At 54.9% G+C, this 12,474-nt stretch overlaps 1 protein-coding gene across 11 annotated transcripts in view; it reads right to left on the bottom strand.

The window, feature by feature from the left end:
- Positions 1-12,474, bottom strand: part of PLEKHG3 (pleckstrin homology and RhoGEF domain containing G3) — a 39,925-nt gene that overhangs the window by 5,129 nt on the left and 22,322 nt on the right. For 4 of the 11 annotated variants that reach the window (XM_016926228.3, XM_016926231.4, XM_016926229.4 and 1 more), the window contains exons 2-17: positions 11,255-11,644; positions 10,144-10,241; positions 8,925-8,994; positions 8,555-8,601; positions 8,294-8,444; positions 8,074-8,205; positions 7,700-7,882; positions 7,437-7,529; positions 7,062-7,148; positions 6,783-6,816; positions 6,342-6,440; positions 2,819-2,908; positions 2,302-2,340; positions 1,830-1,849; positions 984-1,343; positions 354-467 (exon numbers count right to left, since the gene is read on the bottom strand). In XM_016926228.3, coding sequence (XP_016781717.1) covers positions 354-467; positions 984-1,343; positions 1,830-1,849; positions 2,302-2,340; positions 2,819-2,908; positions 6,342-6,440; positions 6,783-6,816; positions 7,062-7,148; positions 7,437-7,529; positions 7,700-7,882; positions 8,074-8,205; positions 8,294-8,444; positions 8,555-8,601; positions 8,925-8,994; positions 10,144-10,241; positions 11,255-11,605 — 1,968 coding nt within the window. In that variant the 5' untranslated portion in view covers positions 11,606-11,644. The remainder of the gene's footprint in view (positions 1-353; positions 468-983; positions 1,344-1,829; positions 1,850-2,301; positions 2,341-2,818; positions 2,909-6,341; positions 6,441-6,782; positions 6,817-7,061; positions 7,149-7,436; positions 7,530-7,699; positions 7,883-8,073; positions 8,206-8,293; positions 8,445-8,554; positions 8,602-8,924; positions 8,995-10,143; positions 10,242-11,254; positions 11,645-12,474) is intronic. The other 7 variants (XM_063793555.1, XM_016926237.4, XM_016926232.4 and 4 more) reach the window with 6 other exon arrangements.

Genomic DNA, 12,474 nt, shown 5'->3' with positions numbered 1-12,474 from the left:
ATTTCAATGTCTGGCATGCTGGCAGGGACAGGGCCTTATAACCCATACAAGGTGGCCTAACGAAAGGAGCCTAATACCTGGTTCATTTCCACTAGCTGCGTGCCCTTGACATGGGACTGCATCTGCCCAGAGGGGTGCCTTTTTCTACTTCATAGAAAGGGGTGGTCTGCTCACCAAACCATATACTCTAGGCCAAACAGGCTTCATGCAGGGCTGAGAGTCTTGGGAGGTGGGGAATCTCTGTTCCCATGGGCCCAATGGGAGAGCCTATGCCTGAAAGCCCTATTTGCAGACTTGAAAATCTGGACTCCAAGTTCTTCCTACTATCCCCATCCCACCTGCTGGTCGCTCACCTCTGGCAGGGAAGAAATGGACTCGAAGCTCATGCGCTTCTCAGTACTGGTTGGAGACCGGCCACTGGGCCTTCTGCTGCTCCTGGAGCTTTCAGACTCCCTGCGCCCCTTTCCCTGCAGAGGTAGAGGTCAGTCATCAACTCCAAGACAACTGGAAGCTGATCCCTTCTGCATCCCAACACGGGCAGTGCCTCCCACGCCCCAAGGGGCTGGGCTGAGCTGAGAGCCAGTCTTGGACCTGAGCCATTCCAGAGCCAACCTGAACTGCCAGGCCTGGGGCTGCAGAAAGCCTTGTCAGGCATGCAGCTTCAAAAAACCTCAGCCCACCTTTCTGTCCCTCCAAAGTGGACTTGACCTTTCCAGCCCCACTGTGTGCTAGCTTCTCCCTGCCCCCACCACCCCATCCCACTTGTCATGCTTGTTGGGCGTTATATTGATTAGTGCCCAGTACTGGAACAGAGCATGCCAGGGGCTCACCAGGGTGTGACAGCGAGCGATGGTGTTAAGTGCTGAGGGGAGGAGTAAAACCAGGGCGGGGGGGGTGAGGAGGGCAGCAGAGGGGGCCCTCGGGTGGGCATGCACATCCCAGGGAGCATGCAAGGAGGAGGGGAGATCGAAGAGACACCTCACCATAGCGCCCCGGGAGAAAAGTAAAGCGTTGGCCCGATAGTGCCAGCAGTGGAGGGCGGCCAGCAGGGAGCTGGCAAAGTCAGCTACCTGCTCCGCCACCGCCAGGCTCTCCTCCTGCTCCTCCTCCTCCTCCTCTGAGCCTGGGGGCGCCGGCCCAGCCCCCTTCTCGTTGCCTTCATGCCCTGTCAGGTCCTCCAGAGAGACCTGAAAGGCCTGCTCTTCCTCCTCCTCCTCCTCCTCCTCCACCACCTCCTCCTCTTCCTCTTCCTCCTCCCGGGTAGCCCCTTCAGCCTCTGGCTGCAGGCCCCGAGTACGGGAGGGCTGCCCAAAGTCCAGGAGGGTTCCAGCACTGCCTGCATGCTGTTCAGAGCACAAGACCCCCTCGTGACCAGCCTCTTGGGCAACCTCCCGTCCTCCTGCAGGCAGCTGCGGGTGGAGAGCCTTCACACAGAAAGCCACACCTAGATGCCCAACTCAGGTCACCACTGGGGTCCAGGGAGGGGTGGGCATTCTCATGGTGGAAAGGCTGGGACCTGGTCAAAAATTCAGAACCCAAACAGGCCTGCCTACTTGTCTACCCTAGGGAGAGGGAAATCTGAGTAGGTCCACACTGGGCAGGCCCCCAGCAGGGTGCTGTTCTAGGCAGAGGGTGCAGAAGGGCCCCCAGGGCAAGGCCCATGTCTTATTCATCTCTGTGGCCCTATGCCACACAGCCTGGTACACAGTGGGTGCTTAGTAGGCATTTGTTGAATGAATGAAGACAATGAGGGCTGAAGGGGCCGGGGGCTGACCTGGGCAGTCCCACCCTCCTCTGTCAGCCAGTCCCCTCCTCCCACTGGCCTTTACCTTCATTCCTGCTGCTCGGGCTGCGGACATCACCACCGGGTCCCCCAGCACACGGGCGAGGGGCAGGGGAGGGGAAGAGATCAGTAAGCAGGAAAAAGACCTCTGGACAGCCCCCTGGGGAAGTCCTCGCTGGGGGCTCCTGCTCCCAGAACCCTCACCTAGTCTCCTGGGCTTTCAAAAGAATGACTGACAGAGCAGGGGCCCAGGGGCCACAGAGCAGCGCAGGTCTGTGCCTGTTGCTTGGCTCTCATTGTTTCCGGAGGAAAGGGCATGAGGCCTGTGCATGGGGGAGAGCTCTAGCCCCTCTCCTCAGCCAGCCAGGGGTGAGGCCCTCTTCCGGAGGGAATGGAGGCAGAGTTCCCTCTACACTATTCTGACAATCCTCCACCCTCAGGTCACACCCCAGGTTGTCAGCTGCTTCCCCTCCTCCTCCCCCGCTCACTGGGAATGGCTGGCCACCTCACACACTCACCTTTCTCGTTGAGTTGCCTGAGCAGGTGTTTGGTTGGCTCTGAGGAGGAAAGCATGAGCAGAGTCAGCGCGGGCCAGGAAACTGCTGTGCCTGGCTGGGTCCCAAGCTCACAGCGCCACCAGCCCATCACCAGCTCAAAGTCCACTCTGGCTTGGCCCCCTGCAGTCATAGGCCCCAGGGAAGCTGCCTTCCACAGTGTTGCCGAGCCCCCTTGCACCTACGGACAGGGAGGCAGGCCCATCCATCTCCAGGACCCCCGCTGTGACTACCAGCCCTGCCGGAGCAGTACCACCCATGATGCAATGCATTAGCGCACCTGGCCCAGGGCCCTCGCGCAGGAGCCATAGGGAGGGGACTCAGCTCCATGCTGCCCCCTTCAGACCAACTAGCAACATCTCCAGAGGTCCCTGGCTCCACCTCAAGCCCCTTGCCTCCCTGGCAATGAGCATATCAGCGCATCAGCTACACCCACTGCCAAGCCCCTCACAGCATCCCAGCCGGAAAGCAGAGGTCGCACCCGACTTTCTACGGCCCTTAAGGCTGGGCATCACGAAGCCTCGCTGACCGCTGGGGAGAGTTGCCCGGCTGTATGGAGAGTGACCAGACTCTGGGGACAGGATACAAAACACATCCATTAGGCCAATGGTGTCATCACCGTGTACCCCAGCCTTTTTGAGGATACACCTGAGACCGGAGGGCAGGAATAAGAGGACCTTGTCTCAAGGTCCAGTTCTACAGAGCCTCGGCCTTCGCCTATCCATATCCTTGCCCAGCTGGCGGTAAGTGGGAGGCCCAGGGATCGCCATGATTTGCTACACACCTGGAGTCAGAACGAACATCTACCAAGGTATCTTGCTGTTCCTCACCAGGCAGGCCTGTTGAAGAACCTCTTTTCTGCTGACACACACAACATACATACACTATCTGTATCAATGTAAGTAAATGCCTAATTGTTTTTAAAGTGAAAAGCAGAAAATGTTCTTTCATTTTAAAACTTATCAAGAATATTTAATAAGTGAGACATAATTTAAATTAAACAATAGAACTTAATTATCAATAGAATACACTTGTCGGCTCATCTCAGCTCTCTGAGTGGGAAGCAGAAGCAGAAAAAACCTCAAGGAAGTCAGAGTAGATGGCTGAGCCCAGGCAGTAAAGTGCCTGCATGTGGCCCAAGTCCCTCCCTAGTGACTTTCCTGATCTTTTTGTGGTCTACAGTTCCCACAAGTTCAACAGATTGATTTCTTTTTTTGTTTTGTTTTGTTTTGTTTTGTTTTGTTTTTTTGCAACAAGGTCTCATCTGTCAAGCCAGGGTGGGTGGGTGCAGGAGCACAATATCCATTCACTGCAACCTCTGCCTTCCAGGCTCAAGTGATCCTCCCACCTCAGCCTCCAGAGTAGCTAGGACTATAGGTGCACACCACCATGCCTAGCTAACTTTTTAATTTTGTAGAGATGAGGCCTCACTGTGTTGTCCAGGCTGGTCCTGAACTCCTGGCCTCAAGTGATCCTCCCACCTCGGCCTCCCAAGGTGCTAGGATTACAGGAGTGAGCCACCACACCTGGCCTGAACGATCGCTTTCTAACAGACAGGAGGGGAAGAAGGGCTACTACAGACAAGCGCGCTTAGACCAATGAGAACAAACACTTCAGTGTTACAGAAGAACCGTGAAGAGGGGCACGACACGCCAAACACAGGCTGTCTCTATGGCAACCCACAGCCTCTGGGGCCCCTCAAGCATCTGGCAGTTCACACACCCTAAGTGATGCTGTAGCATTAACTCCAGAAAAGGAAAGGTTCACCGGTGGCCAGCACCTTCTGTTTTAAAAGGCTCAAGAGTACAAAACATGCTTTAGAAAGATGTCTATTTCAGCCAGGCGGGATGGCTCATGCCTGTAATCCCAGCACCCTGTGAGGCCGAGGCGGGTGGATCACCTGAAGTCAGGAGTTCGAGACCAGCCTGACCAACATGGTGAAACCCTGTTTCTACTAAAAATACAAAAAAAAAAACTAGCTGGGCGTGGTGGCGCATGCCTGTAATCCCAGCTACTCGGGCGGTTGAGGCAGAAGAATCACTTGAACCCGGGAGGCAGAGGTTGCAGTGAGTAGAGATGGTGCCACTGCACTCCAGCCTGGGTGACAGACAAGGAAGGAAGGAAGGAAGGACGGAAGGACGGAAGGAAGGAAGGAAGGAAGGAAGGAAGGAAGGAAGGAAGGAAGGAAGGGAGGAAGGGAGGGAGGGAGGGAGGGAGGGAATTTCATAACTGTTAAAACATTTTTTAAATATTTTTTGAAAAAATCCAACTCTTAGTATTTACAGGCTAAAAATCTCAGCCATGTGGAAACTTCAGCTTTTTAAAATGGCTCATTTCCTGAGTGCCTTGGACACCTAAAGTTTGGGGGCTTTTTGTAACAGCTTTATTGAAATATAATTCAAATACAATTCACCTATGTAGAGTGTACAATTCAACGGCTTTAAGTATATTCAAAGAGTTGTACATCCATAGCTAAAGTTTCGATGCTAACACTAGGATAGAGCTACTATCACTACCCACCAACATTATCACTTGCTGAACACATCAGTGTGCTAGAAGCTTCAAATTTTAAGGTACGGTAAGTTGAGGAGGACAAGAAGAGAATTACAGGAGAAGAAAAGAAAAGAGAAGAGAAGAGAAAAGAAAGAGGGCTAGAGAGAAGAAAGCAACACCCCTATTTGGAGCTTTTAACTATAAAAACCATAAAACTTTTGCAACCATAGCAAGGTGGCCTAGGGCTCAAGATCCACCCAGAGCAATACCAACAACATAAAACCACAAAAGCCTTCTATAAGCCACTGCTCCACCTTCTAGAAGGCTAACACCCACATGTCAATCCACACACACATTCAGGGGACCCACAGGTCATCACCAATCAAAACCCAACACATCTGTGGGACCCAAGCCAGGACACCACTCTCAGTCACTTTAGAATCCTTCTCTCCCAGGGTCTTAAAGACAATTCTCACCCCAACTCCCACCTTGGGTATATGTTTGGCAGACACCTGGCTTAAGCCAGACCTGTCCTTGGGCCTTGCACTAAATAGCAACGAAAAAACCAATTTTGAAAACACACACACCCATCACCACGGAGTTTAGAATAAAAGCAAGGTTTTCACTTTCCAAATAGACGATTCATTCCAATAATCCAAGAACACCCTAGCAAGTCCAGGAATGGAAGAAAACTCAAGGGAGGAAAATGGAACCTTTTCCTGAGACCCAAAATAAATATTTCCTGTTTGGGTTTGGTGCCACTGAACTCGTTTTCCCCGGGTCCTGCTTCTGCTCGGTTGTTCCAGGACTGGGCTGGGGCCATCCGCAATGTCCAAGTGTCACTCCTGAATGACTTGGTGTTGGTATTCCAGAGAGGCAAAGGAGGGAGGGGGCTAAGAAGGGGTGCCAAGGCTGGAGTGAGCAAGTATTCCTAGGGCCTTGAAAAAGGTGGGCTGGACGGGTACAGTGGCTCACACCTATAATCCCAGTACTTTGGGAGGCCGAGACGGGCGGATCACCTGAGGCCAGGAGTTCGAAACTAGCCTGGCCAACATATAGTGAAATCCCATCTCTACTAAAAAATACAAAAATTAGTTGGGTGTGGTGGTGCACGCTTGTAGTCCCAGCTACTTGGGAAGCTGAGGCAGGAGAATCGCTTGAACCCAGGAGGCAGAGGTTGCAGTGAGCCGAGATTGAGCCACTGCACTCCAGCCTGGGCGACAGAGCAAGACTCCATCTCTCAAAAAAAAAAAAAAAAAAAAAAAAAAAAAGAAAAGGAAAAAGTAAGAAAAAGGTGGGCTCCAGACCTGGTAGGCAATGAGGGCCCAGGGGTGTGGGGAGCACCAGCACAGGGAGAGGATGAGCCCCAGGTGTGTGTCCAGCCCCACTCTAGCCTTTCCCAGGGTTTCCGCAGAGGTGAGAGCCACAGCCCTGGACACTGCCGCAGACGGTCCCCAGTCTGGGCAAGGGTGTGAGGGAGAGGCCTCCTGCCTCCACAGCCCTTCTCTTACCAGATTGCCGGCGCCCCTGGCGCACATGGGTGGACACCTCATCCTGGGAGGACCAAGCCTTCTTCAGCCGCTCTGGGCTGCAGCGGTACCGATTGGGATCTGCACCCAGGAGAGAGACGATCAAGCTTTTGATTCCCAATTGGCCTTGGCCTACCCTAGACCCTGTCCATACCCAGCCAGACCTCTATACCCACCCAGCTCCAGGGCCAGGAGCCTCCAGAGCTCCCTCCATCTTCCAGCTGGGAGCTTCAGGCACTGAGAGTCCCACCGCTCAGCAGGAGAGCATCCTTAATCATGTAGTTCACCCCCCAGCCCTTAACAGGAGACCCCCGCCCTCCCTGCTCCTGGAATAAAATTATCAGGTAAAGCTTCCCCAGGATGCAGCCTGACCTAGCAATGTGCACGATTAGGGACAAAACAGGCAGAAAAGGGTACACTTACAATAGGAATCCATTTCCAAGATGGCTTCCTTGGCCTGAAGGGGAAGGAAACACACCTGGTTATTACCTTACCATGTGCCGGCCTTCCCTGCCCATAGGACCCACTGTTGCTGTACGAGGACACCCCACAGTGCTGCACCAAGGCCCGGGGCATCTGCTGTACTGACACTCACTGTCCACTGGAGGCCAAATCCAGAAGGTGAGCCCCCAGTGGACCTTGCAGAGCTGGCTCAGAGGAGCACATTCTCCCTGCACCCAGTCAGGAGCTGGGGGAACTCACCTTCTGGGGAATGGTGGCATGGTGGTTCTCTAGGATGAGCCTCTTGATGTGGTGAGTCCAGTTCCGTTTCTCCTCCACTGTCTTGGCCTGGGAGGACCCAAGGGAAAGGGACCCAGTGGTTATCATTACAGGCCTGAAGCTGTCTAGCATGGACAGTGCTTCCACCCAGGGAGAAAAAGTGGGGCCATGCTGGGGCCTCTGTGAGGTTAACCTGACTCCTCACTTTGACCCTGAGAGGTGCCTGCAATGATCCTTGCCTCACAGATGGAGACACTGGGGCTTGGGGCAGCTAGGTGAGCAGAGGAGCCAGGAGTCCCACGCAGGTGTCCCCTGGGCATCTTGTTCCCTAGCCCCTGAGCCCCACCTTCCCCTCACCTGGATGCTGTACTGCTGCTTGCTGTGCTTGTAGTGGGTGATGGTGAAGCACAGGGAGTCTCTGGTGCTTTCGATCAGCATCAGGGAGGAGCACTAGGGGCAGAGGGAAAGGACAGTCAAGCACAAGGTTGACAGCCTGGGGAAGCAGGGAGGGTGATCTCAGAAGGGTGGTGCTGGAGCCCCAAGAAGCAGACAAGAAGGGGAGCCCAGATCCTTTGGGAAGGAGAGAAGATGATGGAGGAGATGGGGCAGGGCCTGGTTACCGGGATGTTGCCCTTGTAGACAAAGTGATCGCCCCGCTTCTTGGTGATAAGCAGTGTTTTGTCAAAGAGGAAAAAGGTCCTTTCATTGCGCACGCGATGCACGCGGAATGTGCCCTCCAGGACAAGCTCCCCGTAGGTGGTCAGGTCAGGCCCCTTCCAGTTGATGAGGAGTGACTGAATCTCCTGCAGTAGAGGGGCCCCAATCCCTAGAGTCAGGCCACTGGGGCCTTAGGAGGCTCTGCAAACCCTGCCACAAAGGCTCCCCCAATGCCACTGCCCAGCTCATCCCAGCAGGGTGGCCACAGTCCCTCTTCCCAGTGGAAGCCTGGCCCACCCAGCCCTGCCCCTCCCCCAGCGTCCCAGCCCCAGAGCACCTGGAGCCGGACCGCATGCTCATGCCTCCTCTTCATGTCGTTGATGTACCAGGCCACACAGGTCATGGTGTCAATGGCATCCTCCACCACCTCAAAGCCATCCTCTTCTTCATCAAAATGCTTGGCAATTTCCTGCACAGAAGATAGACACTTAGGTGCCCCTGACCCGAAGGCCCTGCCCTCCCCAGGCCCCAGGTGCTTGGGAGGACCGAGGGGCTACCTGGAGCAGCAGGTGGTACTTGAGGATGCGCTGGACTGGCTTCAGCAGGTAGGAGCCCAAGGGCAGCGAGTGCTGTAGCAGCTCCTGCCGGTCCCGAAAGAACTTGGCCTGCTGCTTGTCCCGCATGCATTCCGTCAGGGCGGCCACGGAGCTGGGAGTGGGAGAAGGGCCAGTCACCACCTGGGGAAGGCCTGGATGAGGAAGTGGGGGGCTCTGGACTCACCAGATGGCTCTGCCTTCCCTCTCACCCCAGTTACTCACTTGGGGTAATTGTTGCAATACTGAGTGTAGATATCAAACTCTTGGCTCTAAGAAGAGATCAAAAATAGTGATTTCAGGGAGATTCTCATTTGACGGTAAAGATGGTGGTAGCAGATAGGCCCCTGGCCCCCAGAGCACCCTCTGTCCCCTGTTCCCAAATGCCTACAGAGCCATCTTTATACCTATTTGTCAAGGACATCCCATCCACCCAGCAGCCCTGGCTCCCCTCAGAACACCCTTCTCATTCAAGATAGAGCACCCAGCACTTTCCCTGGAAAGGGATCCCCAGGACTCAGATGTATGCTGGCAGTTCTTGTCTCTCTGAGCTCTCAGCAAGGTAGGACAGAGGCAAGGACCCAGCCCTTCTTACCCTTTCCACAAAGCAGCTGGCCACAGCCACGGGGTCACTATTGCAGCTGTCCAGGTCTCTGAGGAGCTGGCTGAGTGAGGGGAGAGCAGCCACTGTACCCTCTGCAGTCAGAGGACAATGCCCCTCACTGCCCCCTCCCCAACCTCCCAAACCCTGACTGACAGCCAGCCCTATTGCTTTGCTAAAGAACTGGGGCTTCTAGCCTCAGAGGGAGTCCTGCCCCAGGCAGCAACCACAGAAAGTATCCAGCACAAAGCAGCCACAAAGCAGGAAGTCAGGGAGACCTACAGGCTCAACCAGCGGGAGACGAAGAGGGGACCCCCATACCCACCTCGGGAGGGGACACAGCTCCTCTGCAGGCAGAAGGAGTCAAACACACAAAAGCAGAGGATTAAAGGGTGAAGGAGAGAGAATGGGGACTAGCAAAGGAGCCAGGGCACCCAGGATGTGGGACATGGGGAGAGACAGGTGAGTCCTGGCACCCCTAGAAACACTGCTCCCTGCCTCCTCCCTCTGTGCTCCTCCTCTTTTCCCAACCCCTCACCATTGGCCTAAGTCCTCCCTGCACCCTGCCCTCCCAGACTTCTCCAGCTTACACAGCCAGAGCTCCCTCTGCCCATCTTAAGGGGCCTGGGATACGATTCTTCCTGTCCTAGCACCGCTGTTCCCTCAAGCCCTGCCCCTCCAGAGCAGCGCACTTTCCCTGGGGAGTCTGTGGTCCCAGGCAGGAGACCCATGCCTTTTGCCCTGACACAGCCCCTGGTCAGGCCTTGTTTGGCTTCCCACATGTGTCTTGCCTGGGTTGTGCAATCCACTAATAGGTCAGATCATCTCCAGGGAGCCCTTGGGGTCAGTGGAAAGGAGGATAAGAAATTAACAGATGTGCAAATGGAAAATGAAGATGAGAAGGACGGGGAAGGTTCTCTTCCACAGGGAAGAGAACCAGTGTGCAAGGTAGGGCCCAGCAGCCCCTTGAGGGGGCACTGGCTCAGGATGGACCCAACATGCACACACCCTCAAATTACCTCCCCGTCTGCCCTTGAGAGAAAGCAGATCAGCCCAGGGCACAGAGATGGACAACCCTTCCCTGTCCTCAGAGATCAGGCCCCAGGCCCACATGTCACAGGCCCATGAGACCAGGGACATCCAGGGTTCCTCCCTAGGCCCTGAGGTGGGCCTCGCAGGCAGAACATGGTGAGTGTCAGGCCCATTCACACACCTGTTCAGCGCGTAGATGTTTTCTATGTTCCCAAAGAGGGCGCTGACCTGTTCTGGCTTCAGCAGCCCGGGTGTGTCAATGATCTTCAAGAGGTAGTCCTGCGTGGAGGGAAGTGGTCAGAACCTAGCCCCCGGCACAACCCTGCCCACTACCTTCCCTAGCCACACCTCGTTTCGGCCCTGCTGTGACAGCACTTCACGGACATTGCCTACTGTGAGACAGTGTCCACCCCAAAATTCATGTCCACTTGGAACCCCAGAATGTGACTTTATTTGGAAATAAGGTCTTTGTGGATGCCATTAGTTAAGGATCTCAAGATGACTTCAGATAGGATTTAGGGTGGGCCCCAAATCCAGTGGCTGCTGTCCTTATAAGAGGAGAAGGAGGACACAGAGAAACACAAAGAAAAAGGTGATGGGAAGGTGCTGGGCCGCATCTCCAGGCCAACAATGTCAAAGACTGCCAGGACCCCAGAAGCTGGATGACAGGCATAGAATGCCTACTCCCTCAGAGGCTCTGGAGGGAGCCAACCCAGCCAACACCTTGATTTTTGGACTTCTGGCCTCCTGAACTGAGTGAGAATACATTTGCTGTTTTAAGCCACCCAGTGTGTGGTCATTTGTTAAGGCAGCCCTAGGAAACTAATCCACGCCCCGAGCCAGTGGGGCAGAGGGCTTCCTCAGTGGCAGCCACACAGCTGCCCTTCCGTGCCCTTCACCTACAAGGTAGGTGTCGCTTCCTCTTACAGAGGAGGAACCTGAGGCTCCGCACAGCCAGGAAACAACAGGGCAGGGGATGCATGGGGCCAGGCCCAGAGCCCATGTCTTCGCTCCATTCAGTCTCTGTGGCACAGGCTCTCTAGAGCCATCTTCCCAGGCAGGCTGGGGATCCACCCTATCAACGATGCTCACTCCTGTCGGCCCAAGCTACTGATCTGGCCCAAGGTCCTAGGGAAGCCTGAGGGGTCAACAGCTTTCACAGTGCAGTCAGCGAGGGTGGGAGACCCCAGTTCTCCAACTACTTTATGGGAAGCAGGTCTTTTGAGAGCTTCCCTCCCAGGGTGAAACAGGCTTCTGCTAGAATACTGTGCCACAAGGCCTCCGACACGCACCTCCACGATGCTGCGCAGGTCCTGCACGTACATGCGCTCTGTCTCCACGATCTCCCGCACCACTCGGCCCAGGTAGCTGAGCTTGTGGTGCGCAGGCCCTGCCGCTGCCCGGCTGTTGAACGGGGAGAGGGGCCCCTTCACATTCAACCAGCTGCTGGAGTTGTTGTTGCTGTTGGGCAGATGCCGGCTTCTCAGGGAGCCTGCCCCATTCTCGGCGGGAGCCTCAGAGCTGCTGGGCTCCTCCATGGCACTGCGACTGTCACAGGAGGAGCCCGACGAGGAGGTGGTAGAGGTCAGGCTCAACGGCCGCTCCTGGCTGCCATCCTGGTGGAGGGAGGTGGACACAGGCATCCTGGCATTGCTGCCTGGGGAGGGCACCCCAGGGAGATTCTGCAATAAGACAGACAGATGAAGGGTCAACCTCTGAATGCCCACAGAAACAGAACAGAGGGACGGTTGCCAGGGGTGGGGGCAGGTGGGGTGGGAAGGTATTATTTAGTGCATCCAGAGTTCAGTTTTAGAAGATGAAAAGGTTCTGTGGATAGACAGTGATGACAGTTGCACAATGATATGAATGTACTTACTGTCACTGAACTGTACACTTAAAATGGTGAAGATGGTAAATTTTATGTTATGTGTATTTACATTTAACACAATTAACAAAACAAAACTGAATCCCAAGAAGGGCCCTGTTCTCAGACTCTATGAGCACTGATGAGGGTGCCCAAGTCCACCTGCCAGCACAGTGGTCCAGGTACCCTCTAAGGAATTCACAGCCCAGCCCCACTGCTGGGGCACAGTACTTAGTCCCTCAGAGCCTCAGCTCCTCACCTGTAAAATGAGGATGGATACAGCCTACCCCATGGCTGTGTCCTCCCAGATGAAGCCACCTGCTGTTCGTAAAGCTCTGAGCATGATGCCTGGCATAGGGTACGTGCTCCATACACCATCAATATGGTGATAATAATGGCAGTTGTGAAGAAGAACTTCCCAAGTGCCCCCCTGTCTGTGGCCTGTGCTGGGGTCACTGTACAGGGATGGGCAAAGATCTGGTTCTTACAATGTTAAGACAAGACACATAACAGGGGTAATATTCTCCTTAAGACTGCAAAACCTCAGGGGCACCGGCGGCTTCACCACAAACCTGAAACTTTCTGGATACTGACTGGCTGAGCCAGCATTATCCCCCGACTCCGCAGCCCCACCCCAGCACCTGGTAC

The sequence above is a fragment of the Pan troglodytes genome, chromosome 15 (genome assembly GCF_028858775.2).
Source record: "Pan troglodytes isolate AG18354 chromosome 15, NHGRI_mPanTro3-v2.0_pri, whole genome shotgun sequence".
NCBI lineage: Eukaryota > Metazoa > Chordata > Mammalia > Primates > Hominidae > Pan > Pan troglodytes.
This window is presented reverse-complemented; position numbering and strand designations above follow the sequence as displayed.